Raw genomic sequence first — 19792 nt, 5'->3', positions numbered from 1 at the left:
GAGAATCCAAGGACCAGGGATTACTGTGGTATTTTGGGCTTCTGGTTTTCATTCCGCCAGAGTGACCATGGGTGGGGGTAGCCCTTGATTTCGCCAGCGATTTGGGCTGTTTGTAGCACTATTACACCCAGCACGAAGTGACTTACGGGCGAGAAATGCCGACGGAGAGAGAGATAGATGCACTTGTATGATAATCTCACATCTAAATCTCGCAGCTCTCGCGTTATGGCATTCAGAAGGTGAAAACATGCGCGTAGTCGCCGGGTTCTGACATCCCCTCATCATGCAGCAACGTTCATCCCACCAAGGTATCTATTCAGCTTCCAATATGTGCTGTATTACTCAAACAATTTTTACGCCTCCCTATCCTCAAGCCAATTTGACCGAATCCCTCCCCCCTCCCCCCCCCCCCCCCCTTCCTCCACTGGGCGGCTCTAATCTCCGTGCTTAAAATTAAAGTACAACAAAAACACCTTGTCGTTCTCTGCCCGTTCCAACGTAGCCCCCTTTGGGGGAGAGACAAGACCGTCACCGCACACGCGTGATGGGACTACTCGGCAGAGGCCCTGGCCAGGGCCTCGTGCAGGTGCGGCGGGAAGCGGTAGCGCAGCTGCGACGTGTAGGTGGTGAGGTCGAGCGTCATCTGCTTCATCTGCTCGACCATCATGCGGCGGGTGCCCTCGTTGCCGCTGAACTGGCCGCCTGTGAGCTCGTCGCGCTGGCGCGTGCAGCAGATGATGGTCCACATGAGCAGGTTGGGCACGTTGATGGAGACGGGCTGGGAGAGGCCGGAGAACTTTGCGGCGTAGGCGCGGATGATGCTCGGGTCGCCGCTGGCGTCAAGGGGAAGGATCTCAAGGCCGCGGATTTTCTGTTTCGGTGTGTTAGTCTTTTGTTCGGGATACCAAGGTACACGGCGGTCAGGGGGGGGGGGTGGCTTACGTCTAGGCATTGGGCCCACTGACCGGCTTCGACAAGGGACTTGATGGTGCTCATCTCGAGAAGGACACGGCAGGCAACCCTGTTTTGCTCCTGGATCTTGCGGTGGAACATGGCGTCGCGCTCGTACATGGACATCATAGTACGGGCGAGCTCGACGGGGTCGTCGATGGACGCCAGGCTCAGGCTGCTGCCAGTCTCGGCCTCTTGGCCGGCAGCACGGGGCTTGACAGGCATAAGACGCATGGGGTCCTCACCAATCTCGAGTGAAATGGCCTCGCTGAGCGCGCGGCTGACGATGGAGACGACAGTATCGTACTCGCCGGCCAGGTGGTAGAGCAGGACCGAGTCAGTGGTGCGGCCGTTCTCGTCGGCGAAGCTGGCGGCCTGGACGGTGACGGTGTTGATGAAGTCGTTCTCCTCCGTCAGGCCGATGAGCGAGCCGCGCTCCTCAATTATGCCGCGGATCCGCTGGCCGTCAGGGCGGATGTCGCCGATGAGCTTGCTGAACTCGCGAGTCTCGAGTATCAGCTCGCGCAGGGCCTCCCAGCAAAGATTGGCGTGGCGGCGGCCGGCCTCGCCGGGCAGGTCCATGTTGAGGCAAATGAGGGTCAGGTAGTCAACGGCGGACACAACGTCGGCTGCTCTGAAGTCCCTGGTGTAGTAGCCAATCATTCTGCCGAAGTTGATCTGGACCATGTCCTTGACGTTCAGGCTGCGCAGGTCGTTGGAAGCGCTGAAGGGGTCGGAAGGCCGGAGGAGACCGTAGTACTCGAGGGCAATGGCGAAGTGGACTGCGTCGACATAGGAAAATGGGTAGAGGTACGCAATGGCCTCCTCGAACATGCCTGACAGCACCTGAAGGTAGAAGAACATGCCGAAACTGCCACTGTTGTCCTCGGAAGAGGACTTGGGGAAGTGCTTAGCACCAATCTCCTTGATGCTCGACTGCAGTTCCGAGAGACCGTAAGCCTCGCTAGCTACCTCGACAGAGCGGTCGCCCTCTCTGGCAAGGTTGAACTGGAGCCAGATCCAGTCGTTGATGTCTGTGTTGAGTCCATCCAAGCTCCGGTTGTTTAAGTCGCAGCGACCAATAATCTTGTAACAAGCCATCCGGAAGGGGTCGATGGAGTTGTCGGGGGCGTTGCGCACACGCTGGCTGTACTCGGCATTGCATCTGTCCTGCAGCGTCCGCTTCAAGCGACGGTCCTCGTTCGAGGCGTAACCATTCAGATAGCTCTGGAACGTACGGTCGATGCTGCGGAAGGGATTGGCGTTATCATTGACGTACTTCGCAGCCTCGCTGACGTGACCAGACCGCAGCAGGTAGAAGACGGTAGCCCACACATACTCGCCTCCAACTTGCTGGAGTTCCGTATTGTCGGGTACCAGGTCCTTCCTTGCGGACCGCAGACGGATATAGGCCCGAATCTTGCTGACAATATCGGGGCGGCCTCCGAGGTTGGCCTCGTGGGGGTGTTTTGAGATGAGCGCCTCGACCTCTTGCAGGAACTGCTTCTCCAGATATCTGTTGGCACCGTCCAGCAATCTCTTCCGCATAGATATCGAGCTGGAAGAGTTGGGGGCTTCGTCCAGATACATCTTGGCGAATTGACGCTCCTTGGCTGTGGCACCGTTGATGGTCGTATCGGCCTCAGGGTCCTCTCCGACAATCTCTCGCACAGCGTGATACGCCTCAACAATATGCGGCGCATACGGGTCAAGAGACCGGTGCTCGACGTCGGCGAGCTCTGACAGAATGGGGTAAGGGTGAGAGACGAGGCGAGCCTGGTTGAGGCTGCGGATCTTCTCGGAAAGTTTGCTCTGCTTCTCGCGCAGGGACCTGTCGTCGGAGTTGATGTGGCCGGTCAAAGAACCGCCATTATCGGCAGAACGGTCGACGTCAGAAAACTCGGGCTGGTGAGAACCAATCTTGGTCGCGTTACCGATGACGGAGCGGTGCATGCTCGACTTGCCCAACACGCTGGCCCTACCAGACCGGGCTCCAGTCGCCTGGCTCTTGCTCCGTCGCGAACGACCAAAGCCACCCGTCGACTCTCTCATCGATGCCGCAGGTCCAAAAGAAGACTCTTCCCGGGCCTTGATCCCGAAGTGCTCGTAAATGCGCTTGCGCTGCGCCTCCCATTCCATTGTCACGTTGTCCTCCAAGAAATTGTCAAAATCGCGAACAGATCTCTCGAGGCCGTCGGCGATCATGCTCATGGTCGTTTTCGTTTGCAGGTTCGCAAGGTATGTTTCGACGTCAATCTCGGCGGGGGAGTAGCCGGACGGTCTCTCGACACGGCCAGTCTGCAAGTCGAGGGAGCCGAGGTCCTTGGCAGCCATTCCGGGGTCAACGCCAGAAGCGGCCAGAAGGTAGTGAGCTCTGCCGTCCGAAGGACGCTCCTGTGCCTTTGTCCCCAGCTTCTTCAAGCGCTGGCGCAGGTCACCCAGGCCCAATTGCAGGCTGGGGAGGTCCTCCATGCCGTTTTCGCCATCTCCCTGCTTCTTGCTTTTAGCGAAGAGGCTGTCAAAGTATGCGCCAGACAGCTGGCCTTGCTTGGATTGTGACTGGTCGTTGGTGTTCTGGTTCTGCTGCTGCTGCTGCTGCTGCTGCTGCGAAAACAGAGAGCTACCGAGGGTGTTGGAATTGGTTTGACCAAAGGCCGAGCCGGTCGTCTGGGTTTGATTCTGGTTCTGCTGGTTGCCGCCGAGGCCGCCAAGTCCGCCGAAGAGAGATGGCTTCTGGGCCGTCGATGTTCCCAGTCCCCCCAAGCCTCCCAGGCTGAGTCCTCCCGACTGCTGCTGCTGCTGGCCCTGCTGTTGTTGCGGCTGGCCAAACAGCGACGATCCTGATGCCAATTGTGCACTTGTAGCAGCACCGCCACCAAACAACCCACCACCTGTCTGAGGCTTGTTCTGTCCAATGTTCCCGAAAAGACCGCCCGAAGCAGGCGTCGAGCTCGTTTGTTGGGTGTTCGTGTTGTTCTGCTGTCCAAAAAGGCCTCCTCCCGTGCTGGCCTGCTGCTGGTTTCCGCCAGTCGAGGCGCCCAGACTACCGAAGAGCGACATGTTGTAATGATGTCGTGATCGCGTTCGGTCGGGGGCAAATTCGTACACGGAACCAGAGGGGCTATCGAGGTTGTTGCGGATGGGTGACGCGATCGAAAGCTACCCAGGCGCGTTTGCAGAATGAAATTTTGAGGTTTGGGAGAGCTCTCAGCGATAGCTCCACTGATTGGCGGGGGGCGACCAGGCAACGGGGGCCGGGGAAAGTGCCGGATACATGTTATCCCTGCGAAGCATAGCCGACGGAGAGAGTACATGGTACTTGTCCTCGTTCGACATACTGTGCTCACCGAAACAACCACCTTCGGTGAGCTTCACTTTACGTGGTATGCCGATGGCTCAAAACAATGGCAGCGATAATCTTGTTGTCATTAGATTTCCTGCAATACTCAATAGTCTCGAACTCTGCTTCACTATTTTTTCCTCACTACTTGATTTCGTAACTCGACCCATTCACGTGCTGACTCGCAATTCAACTGTCGGTTTCTTGCCTCTAGTTGGGGGCATTTTTCTGAGTTGGTCCACAAAGCGAGGATAATGAGACCCAATACCGATAGACTAAACAACAAGATACCATAATTCAGACCTTAATTCACGATATGTTTTCTGATAAATTGGACGTTGAGAGAGTCTCCTTTCATTGTTTTCTTGCCTTGCTGTACTGTATCTCTTTCCTGGCTGCGAAAGTATGGCTTGCTACCCATATGTGGGCAAATATCGCAATCTTATGTTTCGCGATACCATGGGTACTTTTCTTGGTCTTTCAAGGCTTCCAGTTGCGCCTTCTGTATATGAAGTTTTGTGCCTACTCTTTTGAGTTAGAGTAAAATCTGTTGACTCCAAGTCTGTTGATTTACTCGGGTCTAGCATCCTTCCCACCTCTTTTACCCCCCTGTCCTATGGCCATCGAGGTGCTAGGAACTGCATAGCTCCAAAATCCCTTGATGTAGAGCAAGAGGAAGTTGTGTCCCCTTTTTTGTGTGTTGCTTCTATACTGCGATTTGGACAGTGGGTAATCGCAATCATGCGGCCAGCACAAACTGCAGGCAACGCTGACGAAGAAGAGTGTTCTCAACCGATCTTTACCCAGACAGTTCCTTTATATATCCTCGTATGGATTCTAGATAACAATCAGAGGCATCTTTCGATGTCGCATACTTTGAAAATCCAACCAAATCCATGATGATGCCCATACTTTCTTCCTCACATATCTTCGCCGGACGGGTTTATCTGATTATAACCCCCGCTTGATTACACCTTATCCTGTGGACTTTGTAGTATCTAATAGCTATCAACTGTTGTTTCCAGTTCTTTCTGCCCAACGGATACCGTAGCTCGTTTGCTAACTTATCTTTATGAAATTGCCGCAAAGTCTTGCCCATAAATCTCTCTCTAGCATCGTCTCCCAACCTTGAAGTGGCAGTTCAAAGTGGAACGAACCACCACCAGAATAGGGGAACGTAAAACACCCCTTTTCATGACTTGAAAGACTGCGCCCCCCCCCCCCCCCCCCAACTGACAGTCTTGTTAACTGCGATCTCAAGCTGGGGGTAACCAATACCCCCCATTCCAGCAGACTTAGAACCTCGGCTACTTGAAGTCTTGGTATTCCGCTGGCCTTTGGCTTACAAGGGCTGCAGGCAGCCCTGCATCTTACTTAGCTAAAAATAGGCAGCTCGCTCCGTTATTCCACTGACAGAAAGAGTTGTCACACAATATCTCAATATATGTACAGAATTCTCTTGACTGAACTGTTCACGATGTAGTTTGATTACACAAGAAACCCAACCCGTCCGTAGTACATGGTGATTTTGTAGGTAAAAGCAGTACGTGGGAGTCTCATCGCGATGCCACTGAATTTATTGGAAAGCTTTACTTGCCATTAAATTGTTACCTAACATGGTAGACCGGCCTAGCAGGATCTCGCATTACTGTCATCGTGTTTCTTCTCAGGGTGGAAATGCTGACCGACTGCCCAGTCAGGATGCCGGCTGAAAAGTCGGGGTGTAAGTGGTAACCTCCTAGGACTGCGATCCTAACTGGTAAGACATTTCTAGCAAAATTCTAGGCCTGCAACCGTCCATCACTGTCAAGGGCAGACATCTTGGCCCGCAAAGACCCGTACGGACGGATGTAGTGTCCTCCCCAAGCTCCTCACTACCCACGCATCAAGGCTACCCTTGAGATGATGTCTGGCAAATAACCAGGGATATTGAAGCTCTTGATCTCCCGACGACAGCCTGACCTCACCAGACCCTCGCTTCAGGTGCCTGGCTACCCGGAGACCGGCGTGAGGCCTCAACCACCACAACCACACCACGCACGCCTTAATCTTAGCCCATGATCCCACGATTCCATCAACCGATCCCATAGCTCCCCAACACACACGCCACCACGTCCCTTACTCAAGGAAGCGAGGCTTGGAATCATCCATCGCCGGTAGGGGATATAAACATGCCCTCCGCCGCCGAAACCCTCGGCCCGAATCAAATCGGACCGCCGAATCTCGTGACAAAGAGAGGAACCACCCCAATCAGGGGCCTAGTATTTAGGAGGGTTGGGAGGTTGGCTGGCCTCATCCGGCTAGACGCCGAGCTTGACCCGGGTCTGGCGGTCCCCTGGTTCTTGCTGCAGCAAGACCAGATTTGGTCACGCCACCGCCGTCGGAGCCAGATCCAGAGACAAATGAACCCCCCTAAAAAAGTGACCAAACAAACAGAAACAAAAAAACGGCCGTCACATCATCCGGTGCTGCGGCTACCTCTGCCGAGCCGGGCGCTACTGCACCTTAGCGGAGCCCGCCCTTGCTGGCGTTCTTGCGACGCCAAATGTTCTCCAGTCAAGATATCACTGCTTGCCAAGCCATCCAGATCTTTGGGAAAACCTGTTTAGCTAGATCCAGGAGTTTCTGCTAGCATAAGCAGCTGGCCGTCATGGCCATTTGACGTCACTTCATCACCTCATCACGGGCTGCATGAGCCACATATTGATCAACGTGTGTGTGTGTGTGTATGTATGTGAAAGACTTCTTTTTTCTGCTTCTCTGTATCTAAAGGCTGTAAGAAGCTGGTGGCTTGCATCTAACTGAACAAAAGCCTTGCAAAGGTGAGCAATCAGGGAAGCTGTCCGGCTGTTCCCTTGTATTCGTAGTGCGTCGTGGGGTATCTTTATGACCTCTTTCTGTCAAATGGTCGGCTTCGATTCCCAAACGCCTTGCAATTGCCTCGATATCGTCCCCACCACTGAGGTCGAAGAAGTCCTCCGTCTCGAGCAAAAAAACAAGAAAAAAAACAAGAAAAAAAAACAAGTCTCATCTGTGTAGGACCGGTTCTATCCCGTCCCTCTTGAGCAAAAAAAAAAAAAAAAAAAAAAAAGCAAAGAGAAAAAAGCAAAATCGTAGTCGTAGTTGAGTTTTTCCTCAACGCCCAAAACTCCCCTTCCGGAATTCCATTCGTAATGTACAGGTCGTCGTCATATGATACAGTCAGAAGCTCCTTCAGCTCTGATTAAGCCGCACGATCGACTGTGCGTTGCAGGCGGTAATTGGGGATCTCAAAGAAATTTCCCTTGTCTGCGTGGTAGCGGTAAGCGTGAAAATCGTAGCCGTAGGGCTTAGGCTCAATGGAGTAGAGCATGCCCAAAGGAACATCCAAGTCGGCAATCTCATTGCGGGTGAGATCCATAAAATACGCCATAAGAACGCGGCAGACTGAGCGATGTGCAATGATGAGGACATGGTCCTCAATGCGCTCAATCTCACGCACCATGTCGCGCAGACGGGCGATAACCTGGAGGTATCCCTCTCCACCAACGCCTGGGTAAGTGTAATGGAGCTTGTCCTCGGCGCGTTTTCTATACTCGCCGGGGAACCTCCTGGCGATCTCCTCATACGTCAAGCCTTCGAAGAGGCCCGCGTTGAGCTCGTTGAGCATCGCCCAGTTCTTCACATCGTAATCATCGTCATTCTCAAACTCCGTGGCAGTTTGGACGCTGCGCTTCAGCATTGACGTCCAAACGCAAAAGTTCTTCTCCTCCAGTTCGCGGTTCAGCTCGGGATAGGGCGGCGTGTGATCGCCGGCCTTGGGCGGGAAGGAAGACTGAGCTATCTTGTCCTTCTGCTCAATGAGCCACTCCTTGCGTTTTTGAGTGACGAAGGCGTGGAGAGCACTCCCGTATCGCTCTCCGTCGGGCGTCAGCTCCGAGTCGCCACCAAGCTTGCCGAGCCGATTGTCAACACTCTGGCCATGACGGGTAAGCCATATCTGCCGCGGCGCAAGGTTGAATGTCGTCAAGTAGGAGCTAATGCCTCCACTGAGGAAGCCCCGCAGTCTGTGCTGGATTAGCTTTCGGCCAACGTCGATCATCTGTGAATTGCGTGTTAGTTGAGAGGACTGGCTGCGGTGTGTGGTATTGCATACCTGAATGTACTGCATGTCATTCGCCTCCTCATAGGCGCCAATGGGAACATAGGCGCTCTCATATGCGGCAACACGTCTTTTGAAATCCGCGAGGGACTGATGAGGATCCTTGTCCTTATAGTCAGGGCCCGAAAGCTTCAGACGCATGTTGGCTTCGAGGAGCTGAGTAAACGTTAGACCGATTTTGAAAAACAATGAAAACAAGGAGGAGGCAAGGTAACTAACGTTTTGATCGTGGCAGATACTCTCGATGAAGAGTATCCCCAGCTTGGGCTCTCTCGCCTTGATTCGGTCGACCAGAAGCTGACGACGCTCGATTGTGCTGTTGGTCGCATCAAGAATCCCGACAGAGCCCCCTTGATGCAAAAGGTAGTCCAGAAGCTCATCCAGAGTGTCCAAGGCCACCTGCTCGCGAAGCTTGGCTGCGGACTCATTTGTCGGCTCGAAGAATTTAGCGGACTGGTCCATAGCGTCGCTCGAGTCGTTCAGGTTCAGCTCGGCAGGCTCCTTGTTAGCCTGCGACATATGCCCATTAAGCAAGATCGAGGCAGCCTGAGCAGGGGGGTCGAGTCTGAATGTGGCAGGCGAGTGCGCCGACTTTATGGGGGAGGTCAGGCCCGCCACGACACGTCTCCGGTTGCCCACGTTGAAGATGCGCGAGTTGTACTGTTGCCAAGAGAGGTATCGTTGGACCTTTTTGGTGATGTACGACTTTCCTCGGGCGGGGAGGCCGACCATGATGATGACGAGCTTCGCAGCCACATCGCGGTCGCTTATCTTTCCGTCAGGCGAAGCTCTGGACACGGTCATACCAGGAACGTTGAGTGTGGCGGGGTGCGGGCGAAGGCGCGGGGTGGTGCCTCCCGAGTTCTGTCTGACTGGTGGGCTATTTGTGCGTTCAATTAGCCAAGCTCTGGGGCACCAGGCTGCGGAAGGCTGATGCACGGCTCAAGCAGAGAGTGTCCGCTCGACGTAGCATCAGTCGCTGCATATACATACATTCTGGGAGAGCTCGGGGCGGTCGAGACGACGCTGCGCATGGCCGGAGGGGTGTCGGAGGAGGCGATCAGGGATCGATCGCGAAGGGCGATGGGGCCGTTCAGGTCGTTCATGGAGCGGATGACATGCGCCATTGCGGGAGGAGGGAGAAGGCCATCGTGAGGGTGCGACACGGGCATTGGCAGGGGCTCGCCGTTGGGAAACGAAGGCGAGGTCGACTTGTTCGCGTGGAAGGGTGGCGATGACGCATGGGGGCGGAAATCCTTGTTGGAACTCATGGCCAGCTTCGCCAGAGCAGACTGCTTGGCCTGTATAAGGCCAAGGTCTGTTGGCGGGAAAGAATGTCAATACTCGGGTGCTTTCTTTTCAAGAGCGAACGGGTCGGGCGAGGAGAGGGACAGCAGCGGGGAGCATGCAAGAGTAGGTAACGGCGCAAAGTGGGAAGTGGAAAAGAAGAAAGCCAGGAGGGTTGTACGGACCTGGCAGTTGAGGAAAGACTGCGGAAGGCATGGGCGGCGTGAATATTCGAGAAAGTACCTATAGGTAGACGGAGGGGTCCAGTCGGCCGGCGGCTCGACTATCTAAAGAGAAGGGGCCACAGGGGCGTAGGACCGACCGGGTTTGGTTGGCTGGGCCTGCCGTTTAGAGCAGGAAATGGTGGTCGCGCGCTTTCTTTCCGCTGGGGTACCTAGGTCCCTAGGTACGGTAGGAGCGGTCTTGAGGGGCTTTCGGGGGGGAGGCGGGGCGGGGAGTGGGGGCAGAGAGTGCGAAATCTCTCTGTGTCTCTGTTCGCTTCGAAGGGCTTGCACCCAATCGATGGGCAAGGATGGGGAAGCTGGTCAAGCTGTCCCCAGGCGAGGGTGATGAAAAATGTGGCGTCCGAGAAGGCTAGCTTGTACCTTGGCGTGCAGGGGTCTGCCGGGCGGAATGAGGAAAAAAAGTGTTGAGAGGGGACCGGAGAAGGAACACAAAGTGCGTGTAAGTGACGGCTTCTCGTTCAGTCCGTCGCCAAGGCCAGTAATCCTCTCGATCTTGTCCGTATCTAGGACGAAGGCACAGACAGATAAACAAGAGATATGCGTATGGCAAGTGTAAGCAGGTATCGATGATGTGAATGCTGCAAGCACGCGTGCACACATACACACGCAAACAAGACAGTTGATGGATGGAATATGATGATGGCTGAGGGAGAAGAAAAGAAGGATTCTGATGTCTCCGGGACGGACGGGTCTGTCAGGTTAAAGAGGATATAAGAAAGGTGGAGGGTCAGGGCGATGGAGCCCCGAGATGGAGGAAAGGACCGATAAATATCTATAGGATGGTAAGGTAGGTACGGATAATGGTATGGGATGGGACGGCATGGCATGGCATAGCATGGGGGTGAGGTGAGTGAGGTGAGGATGAGGGTGAGGGTGAATAGAGACAGCCCAGGCCAGACCGGGGGTGAGGGTCGAGAGCGGCAAGGACAACAACCTCAGGCCCGTCTGAGACTCCCTCGTCGTCTGCCTCTCCCGTCTTGGCCATGTTTCCCCGGAGCCCTGTTATGTTTTACTTGTGTCTTTTTTTACTTGAATTTGCTCTGCACCGCCTGTTTCTTCTTCTTTTTCGTTTCTTTCTAGCCCCAACCTTGAGCAAGAGAGATGGAGGTACGTATGGGTACGGGGATGGAGCCACAGGACAGATGGCAGTGAAGCTTTAGGAGGTGAGAGAGAGAAGATAGTCCCAAATGCCAACTCCGTACGGATGGATACCTGCGCTACCTCGACTCGGCAGGACAGGCCGTGGGTAGTGTAGTGTACTAAGGTTAGAAAGAGCAAGGAAGAGGTACCTTGGCAAGGCACTTGGCTGTGCACTATGTACACTGCCAGCACGAGCTAAAACCGAGAGGGAAAGAGCAAACAGAAAGAGAGAGCATGCGTGTGCGTGTGTGTGATGGAGAGTCTCACTGTCCGAGGGAAAAACCCACACAGGGCAAGGGAAGCCAACGTGGAGAGGGAAGGGCCCTGCTTACAGTGGGTGGTTCTGCTTCTCAGGTACCTGCTCACCTATCATGGGTAGGTAGGTACCTTGGCTGTCATGAGGTTTCCCAATGACTCCAACCCGACGCCGCCAGCGTCAGCGCTGCGCTCCTCCAGAATTCGGGGCTTGCCCTGCAGCAGAGAGATTCCCTGGGTGGGTGGGGGGCCTCTAATTGGGCCGGTGCTGCATGCTCGGTGACCGGTCGCCGATGCGTGGCCCTTCCATCCAAATTGATTGATAGGGTTATCCCACCCCCCTGCCACCCCTTCTTCCCTGACCCTGTTCGTTAAGCCTCTTGCTCTGCCTGTCCTGGTATTTTTTCCCTAGGTAATTATTTTGGATTCTTCCCTCTCACTCTTAAAGTTGGAGATTTAGAGATAGGGTTCCCGCATCCGGTCCCTATTTGCCTCCAGCACTCGACTTGTTGGGCTGGCCGTGCAGTGCAGGGTCAAACGGAACAGGCCTGGGCGTTTTTTGAACTAGCCTCCGGCCTTCTTCCCTTTCGTGACGAGATGCCTTCCGCCCTGCCCCAAACATTCCAAGGTTGTCAACAGACATTGTCACGCCTGCATACGGATAGGCCCGATGATGCCAGAGATGAATGAGGGCAGGTAGAGCTAGGTGTCCAATGGTTTGGTCCACTCTCCTCCCCCCCCAAAGTAAAGATAGGACGAGGCAGAAACGAGAAATGGGGGCGGTAGGTGTGTGTTGGTGTCTGTGCCCACCTGGACGAGCAACCGATGGCAAAATATCCCATAGTCGACTCACTCTTTGGCCAGTGGTGAGGTGATGGTGGTTGACAACGCCCGTTGCCAGCCTGAGCCCGAAATTGACAGCATTCCACTTCCCACCTTTATCGGGACCATTTCACGTGTTATTTCTGGTGCTCCCCCTTGCGAACGGCGTTTTTGCTGGGCGATATGTCGGTCACTTTACGGAGACTTGTGAACTGCATGACATGTTCCGCTGACGCGACGGAGGGGGTCGGGACCAGAGCCAGCCCTCGAGGTGAAGCTGTATGTTGTAGCAGAGGTAATTAATAGAAGCTAGTCAGGCTGGCGGACAAAAACCACAGCATGACCCTGGGTCGACAACGCTCGATAGCAGGCGTTTGCGTTGTATGCCAAACCACAGTCGGTACTTTTCCCTTCTTCCTTGTTTTTTGCCTTCGGGGGTTTCTTTTTGTTTTTGTTTTTGCGTGAGCGCAGCTCATGATTCTCATGGCCCCTCCCAGAAGCTCAGGCTCCCCGGTTAGGCAACCCATTGGTGTCTTGGTCCAATGCCTGAAGCCTGTCCTAACCCCGTCTCACCCTCGTCCGTCCGTCCTCGAACGCTTGCTCAAATCGTATTCTCACTCGCATGTCAATGTCCATCCATACCAGTCAGTGTTACCCCGTTTCCCACCACCACCAGCCCTGACAACCGCTGTTCAGCAGTGTCACGGATGCCAGTCTCCGTGCACTCATGCCCGCCGGGACTCCTCAACAGTCAACCTGGTTACTCCCTCTCTCCCCAACCCGTCTGTCGTCTAAAATAAGGCCCCGAAACACCCGTCACGGCGGCCGGCCCCATGCCATGCGTCTCCCCGTCTGTCTGGGCCCTGTCGTATCCTCCTCCCGTATGCCGCGCCGTGCTTTCTTCTGTCTGGTCTTCTCCAGTCTGTGTTAATGCACCCCCAGATGCTCCCTCCAGCATCCTTTGTCGAGCTGACACCAACTGCCCTCTTTCTGACTCGGTGAACGTGCTTCCCACTTCCCTTCCCACTCAATGTTTCACGATTCATTACCTATTCCTGTGCTGGCCGCCAAGTCCCCTCCTGCTTCAACCGAGACCTTATCCTACAGCCGTCCCAACTTCTCAAGCATTCCAGCTCACAGCCAAGCCACAGGAATAGACCAGTCAGATTAACCCTCGCAGACACACACGCCTCAAGGCCGCACAAAGCTTACCTTCATGGTTCATCGCCCTGTTCCATTTGCATGCTTCGCCCCCATGCCTCCCCCCCCCCCCCCCTCTTTTTTTTTTCCTTTTTTTTTTTTAGGTGGTTGATTACTTTTGGGTTTATCCAAAGGCCTGATCGAATTCCTTGTGCCTTCCTTCATTGGGCTTTCCAATGTGAGCTGCAACATGTCTTCTTCGACCGCACTCAACAAGTCGCACCCGGGGGGGATGGGTACACAGCATGGTTTAACACACCATCTCAGGGTCGCGTGCCGACAATGGTCATTGCACTCTCTGTTGGCGCTGCAACGACTCAACTAGCGCTTGGCTGTCCTCAGAATCACCCCGAAGTCCGGAGGCTAGAAGAGACCTCCACGCCCCGAAGATCCGCTCATCTCAGGGATCCGCTGCGTCTTCGGTGAACCATTGGTCTCTTCACGAAGCCCGTCCTACAGATTCTTGACTCGATGCGGGGATGCCAGATGGGCTCGCCGGCTGTCAGTGTCCTGTCGTCGTTGAGCGCCAGACCACCAGGCTTTCCCTAAACGTAGCTCGACGGCGGATGATGGTTCATTTTCCGACCTAAGCGGTGATGTCACTCGAGGTGGCTGCCTTGTGTGTTGTCATCCTCCTCCCGTGACAGAACTCTGTGCTTGGCCTATTAACGCACCGCAGACAGAACGAGTGGGATGGTGATCCGCATGTCCCGCCCATGGCAAAGAGGCCGACCTGTCAGCGACCTCGAGACGAGTGAGGCTTGCGCTCACAACACACAGTCATTCCGCCATGGCAATGACAACTAGTAACATAACCAAATTCACCAATCACAGCCCAAGAATTGGCTGGTCCGCTTGCTTGTCTTGGCGTTTCGCTCCTGAACAGGGAGGGACTGGGCGTGGATGACGAAAGGGGGTTTTGGTACGGAACCCCCACTCGAGCGAGACTCATTCGAGAAAGAGGATGGCGTTACACTGCAGGACGCAGGCAGGCGTGCAGCAGAGACAACGGAGCTTTCCCAACTCCCCAATCCATGAATGTGGGGAGTTGAGTTGATGTTCCAAACGCCGGCGGCGCGGCCCTCATCTGCGTTGTGCTCCTCATAGGTACTGGATATTGCCGCCGCCGCCCTCGCGCCGCCACTCCACTGCCTAATTACCTAGTTCCCACCCCGCGTGCCGAAAGTTGGGCGTAACTAGTGAATGAGAGCCTATTCCGCTTCCATACCTACTACTGCGTATGTGCTAGTGTACCTACACTAGTGTGCTAGTAATGATGCTGGCCCTCCATGCACCATGAGGGGTCAACGGCAGAGTTTGCCGTTCCTTACTGGATGGACACTGACGATCGGCCCTCAAGCTTCCAGTGACAATTAGGGGACCGCTGGCGCAGTGACAGTGACAGCAACAGCGCCAAGATCACAGGGAGAGAGCATCTGGTGGATCTGCAAACGCTAGAGGTCATCTGGGGGCCAAGGGGGGATACGGCCGATGTCCGGCGCGGTGTGGTGGAGGGTAGGTAAGAGCGTTTAGCGACGTGTATGACTTGCAGTCCCAGGTCGTTGTATCGTCGCGGCCGGCGGAGGCCGACCAGTAGGGGCGTGCCGCCATCGGAGATTGAATAGTGGTTGATGGGGCTCCCACACGTGGGGTCAAAGTTGCTGTTTGATGATTGCATTTATAAGCCGCGGTACGTTCGGAGAAAAAGTGTCTGATATGGGCTGCAAGACTTTGTCAGTGTTTCTGCCATCAACAGTGGGCGGCCAATGATACACTGCATCCCTGACTCTTTGCGATATGTCGTGAGACAGCCGCGAACGGTCAAGCGAGCCTCAAGGTTTGGAAGCAAGCTGTTGTTGAAGGACAGAAGAAGCTCAACCAAGATGAGGAATGTGCAGACGCCAAAAACCTGCATTCAACCTTCGAGGTTGACGCTCGGCGAGTGAATTTTTGGTGAGACGAGGGCTGTCTTGGTTGTCAATCTCGATGGGCTGGGTTCCCTCGTTGCCTCTCGCGTTCCCCATCTGTCTCCTCCCTCTCCGGCCCCTTCTCCAGCTGTGTTTTTGTTGTCAGCATCTATCTCCGCCTCCCTCAATTTGGGGGGGGGGGGGGGGGGGGGGGGGGGGGGGACAAGGTCGAAGAAGCTTGTGCCACCTATCCGTACACTACGAATAAATATACGCCGTCTCCACGGCAGAGTTGTGTGGGCTCCAAGAACAGAAAGAAAAGAAACGCTGGCGAGGGCCACAGAATCGCTCAGGTGTAGTTCCATCTTCGGGAGGAGAGACCGGCCCACTTTCTGCTCTCCTCCCATTTCCAGACTGGACAGTGAGGTGGGCGGTCACTGGTGGACGCGGACTGGCTGTACCGAGGTGCTTTAGCGCATATCGCTATCGATAAGACGCGCCGCAGCTGTAGAGGCCGGCCAGGAGCACCCCCGAGCGCCCCGCCGGCGGCTCTGCTCTGCGATTCGATTCGATGCAGGGACGGACCTTCCGTGCTTGTGCCTGGCCGGCTGGGCCAGAGTCTGGATCGTCAAAGCAGTCAAATTTTCTGATGCTTCACACCCGTCCCGTCGGTTCAATATCCACAGTTCGGACCGCTTTCAGAAACGCTTGGCCTTCAGATGCATTGTCCGCTGAGGAACAACGCCAACTGATCCGATAGGACCCCATTCCCTCTTCATTGTTTCTTTGTTTGGCTCCGAACTGGGCCCTGTCGTTTCAGGACCTGGCACAACAGCGTTGATCTCCAAGCTCCTGGGTTACATTCGTCCACCCTAAAGAGCCAACTATAGATGGGAGGCCGGTGCTGAGACCGACATCAGCACTGAGACCAAGACTGAGACTCTTCGGCCGACCTACCAGCCTGCCAGACCCGCCCGCCATCAGTTCCAATTATACCTGCGTCAGCAGATTTCTTGGCAAACATTTCTGAGCAAGTCTCAAACTCAACTCCTGAACGGAACAAGGCCTTGTGGATCACCAGTCTCGAAAAGAGAGTGATCGAGTGTAGTTCTTGGCCCAAGTAGCCCAAGGCCAGAACCAAAGGACTGAGAGGCAGAAACAAAGGAGGGCAGAGTTGAAGTGGTTGCAAGTGCACAGCAAAAAGCTGGGAGCAAGTGTCGAGGGTGAGCGTGCCTTCCGTCCTCGTGCTTTGCCCCAACAACATCACCATACAGGACCACTTACCTGCCGGTGTGCCTGCCTGCCTGCCCGGTCATCATCGCCAGGCTGCTTTTAGTGGCTTCCTGGTAGGGAGAGCCTTTCTAGTAGGTGCTTGAGGACGGCACCGTCTACTCTTCCCAAGAGAACGCCAGGCAATCGCACCTGTTCTGCTATTCAAGGCTTCTCCAGCTTCTTGGCCATTGCGCTTGCTGGCATCTCTACGCCAGATTATAAATTATTCGACTTCTGCGCCACCAGGAGAAAAGACGTCGACGCAGACCAAGTCCAAGGATCCACGAAGCAAGAACGACGACGTGTTATCACTCACACCAACGGCCAGTTGCACCGAGACCTTTTTTGACTGGAACCTCCCATAGCCAGTCCTGGTCATCAGTCTGGCTTCTTGGCCGTTCTTCCAAAGTACACGTCACTTCCGGCACTCATCTTGTCCAACGACACCATAACACAATAAGGTTCATCGCGTGTTGGCCAGATTTCATCTATTGCTGACCTCTGATCGGATTCCAACCTGAGTCGCCGCAATTCGAGACTGGTATCCGGCTGCTTCCCCCAAGCAGAGGACAAGCAAACCTTGCCATCATTCAAAACCAAACATCGTTGAAGGCAAGCCCCGCCGGCACAACGAGCCGTCTTGTCTCCTCTGTTGGCTATTGTGAGCCTGAAGACCTGGCAGACCAAATTTGTCTTTCTGTCACAGTGAGTCACTTCACGGCGATAAGGCATGGTATTCTTCTCCACGGCCCTCCACTAACACGTGCAAGCTCTGCTTCTTCTACCCACCCACCTTCGAAGCTTCATATAGGGGTTGTACGAACCAGTCGTCATAATGCTGTCAGCCGAGCACCCTGCGCATCCCAAAGAGGGCCTGGGGAGACCTGACGATCAGTCTGTTGAGAAGGGCGAGCACGCTGGACCCGATGTTATCCAGCCCCATGTTCTCACCGACAATCTTATCCCCCAGCAGCTGGGCCGAGGGGTCTTGATTCCCTTGAAGACGACGCTTGAGATCCGACAGGACCATACCATCGTGCAGGCCTTGATCACCCGAGCGCCTTCTACGTCCACTAACAATGTCGTCAAGTAAGTTTGACGACTGCATGATTGCGAACTGCGTGCTAACCTAGACCCAGCTTGATCCGCTCGATGCTCCCTGAGGGCGTGGCTAACAACCTGCCTCACTTGCGCCGGTGCGCAAAGCCAGCCGATATCCCGGCTCACCTCAAGACGCAGTTCATGAACGACTCTCCGGAAGGCCGCCAGGTCCACACCGGAAAGTCGACCTGGATCTACATCATGCTTGGCGAAGAGAAAGACTTTGAACGGCATGACTTGACTGTCAAATTGTCCGCCATTGAAGGCTTGGGGGAGAATCTCTTCCTTACCAAGATCCCAATCCCCGCGGTGCCCCCCACTTCCCAGATACAGGCGGCCATGTGGACATCGCAGTTCTGGCCCACGGTGTACAGGAAGAACAATCCTTTGGGACCACACCCTAGCATGGTTAGCCGCTCAACAGAGACCATCAAGGACGAGACGTCCCTGTGGATGACGTTGGCCCACCGCGTCGCTCTCCAGGCCAGGAAGGCGGGCGTCGGCGAGGCCATGGGCGCTGTCATTGTGCAGCGCGAGGGAGGCAAGTCGACGCTCGTAGCAGTCGCCGGAGATGCTCGCTGGCACCAGGAACCCAGTCGCAGCGGTACCGGCAACCCCATGGCTCACTGCGCGCTCAGAGCTATCAGCATGGTCGCACAGAAGCTTGTCCGACACGAGAGACGGGTGGCCGGACACTCCCACTCGCCTCCCATCCTCGAGTACGACATGTTCCAAGATCTCCCGCTCGTCGAAGATGAGCTCACGGTATATAACGATGAGCACCCCAATACGGACGGCTATCTGTGCCACGGCATGGAAATGTACCTGACCCACGAGCCTTGCGTTCAGTGCTCGATGGGAATACTGCATTCACGAATGGGCAAAGTCGTCTTCGCGCAGCGGATGCCGCTTACCGGGGGCATGTGCTCAGAGGACCGAGGCCACGATCATCCCGAACTGGTCAACTGCGGCGGCGGCGAAGGACTCGGTCTCTTCTGGAGACGCGAGCTCAACTGGAGCTTGTTGGCATGGGAGTGGGAATCAAGCGACTGTGTGGGACCCTTGCCGCCGGTTGATCACAGAGTCCATGCTTAGTCCCCATGGGACTTTACGACGATACCTAGGTGCTTATGGCCAGGGAATCAGCCTAGGCCAGAACAGTCTTTGTGTAGCAGGTTGCCAGAAATGATGGAAGCTGACGGCAGCCTCGCTACATTAGTATCGATAGCCCTTTACGCCAAAACTCTTTGCCAACCCTTTCGCAGCCTCGGTCTGATAACGCGTTTGGCCGACAGAGGCTGGTTGAGGTGTTGGTTTAGAGGGCCAGCAGAGGGGTTAGATAGTCCTCTCAGCTCTATTCAGATATCTGGCATTCAGAGAGAAAGTGTCGAGGACATTACGGTGGTGGTGGCGCCGGGTGGTGTGGCAGAAATTATACCCATGCTGTCTTACGTAGAAAAGGCAGCAGCATCCTTAGCAATGAACAATCAAGATTACTCCTAAAGCATGTATGCCGAGGGTTGTAGTAGCACGTGCAATCCAAAGGAGTGATTCTGCTTGAATGCTGTAGTGCCCACATCCACGATCTCGAAACATCGGACAAGGCGAAGAACAGACGTTGGGCTAGTGACAAGGCGAGCAGAGCAAGCCGCGCTAATTAAGGTCAGAAAGCTCTGCAGTGGCAGAGTGGTCGTGCTGCCTGCGGGGAAGCAAGAGAGGCAGGAGGCGCCTTATCTTATCGGTCACGCCCCATCCAATGTGGAATGAGCAGCACCGCAAAGAGGAACCGCACCCCATTGAAGTGGTCCCTCGTCACCGGCCCTTGCCGCAGCCTTCATTCTTTTCCCCCGTTACATGTTTCGGCATGCGCCCGCGAACAAAGGCAGTCGCTGAGAAACAGGCACCAAACCCGCAGCCTCCGACGACAACCTTTCAGTAAACGGCTGCAACATGAGCCTTTGACTCCCTCTATTACCTAGCGACTCCTACCAGGTGGCTTTGCAACGATTCTGACGCATGCGTTTGCGAGCTCAAGCTCTTTGGACAAAAGCTGCTGACCTCCTCAACCCCCGAGCTCGAGCTTCTACTGCAAGCCGCCTCCCCTCACCTCCGACACTTATAAGAAGACGAA

The 19792-nt window shown here is 55.0% G+C and overlaps 3 protein-coding genes across 3 annotated transcripts; 1 reads left to right on the top strand and 2 right to left on the bottom strand.

Annotated features, from left to right (window-relative positions):
* Window positions 1-550: 550 nt before the first annotated feature.
* On the bottom strand, window positions 551-4011 carry GLRG_07389 (uncharacterized protein; the record flags this gene model as incomplete). The annotated part of the gene is made up of 2 exons (XM_008098074.1): window positions 551-871; window positions 943-4011. 2 exons carry the CDS (start codon window positions 4009-4011, stop codon window positions 551-553), a joined length of 3390 nt encoding a protein of 1129 aa, XP_008096265.1.
* A 3503-nt stretch (window positions 4012-7514) lies between these two features.
* GLRG_07388 (6-phosphofructo-2-kinase) lies at window positions 7515-9703 on the bottom strand (the record flags this gene model as incomplete). Its single annotated transcript, XM_008098073.1, has 4 exons — window positions 7515-8372; window positions 8427-8588; window positions 8652-9312; window positions 9426-9703. 4 exons carry the CDS (start codon window positions 9701-9703, stop codon window positions 7515-7517), a joined length of 1959 nt encoding a protein of 652 aa, XP_008096264.1.
* A 7692-nt stretch (window positions 9704-17395) lies between these two features.
* Window positions 17396-18756, top strand: GLRG_07387 (cytidine and deoxycytidylate deaminase zinc-binding region; the record flags this gene model as incomplete). The annotated part of the gene is made up of 2 exons (XM_008098072.1): window positions 17396-17649; window positions 17700-18756. 2 exons carry the CDS (start codon window positions 17396-17398, stop codon window positions 18754-18756), a joined length of 1311 nt encoding a protein of 436 aa, XP_008096263.1.
* Window positions 18757-19792: the final 1036 nt, after the last annotated feature.

The sequence above is a fragment of the Colletotrichum graminicola genome (assembly GCF_000149035.1).
Source record: "Colletotrichum graminicola M1.001 genomic scaffold supercont1.30, whole genome shotgun sequence".
NCBI lineage: Eukaryota > Fungi > Ascomycota > Sordariomycetes > Glomerellales > Glomerellaceae > Colletotrichum > Colletotrichum graminicola.
Note: the sequence above shows the minus strand (reverse complement) of the source record. Positions and strands in the feature narration are given on the sequence as shown.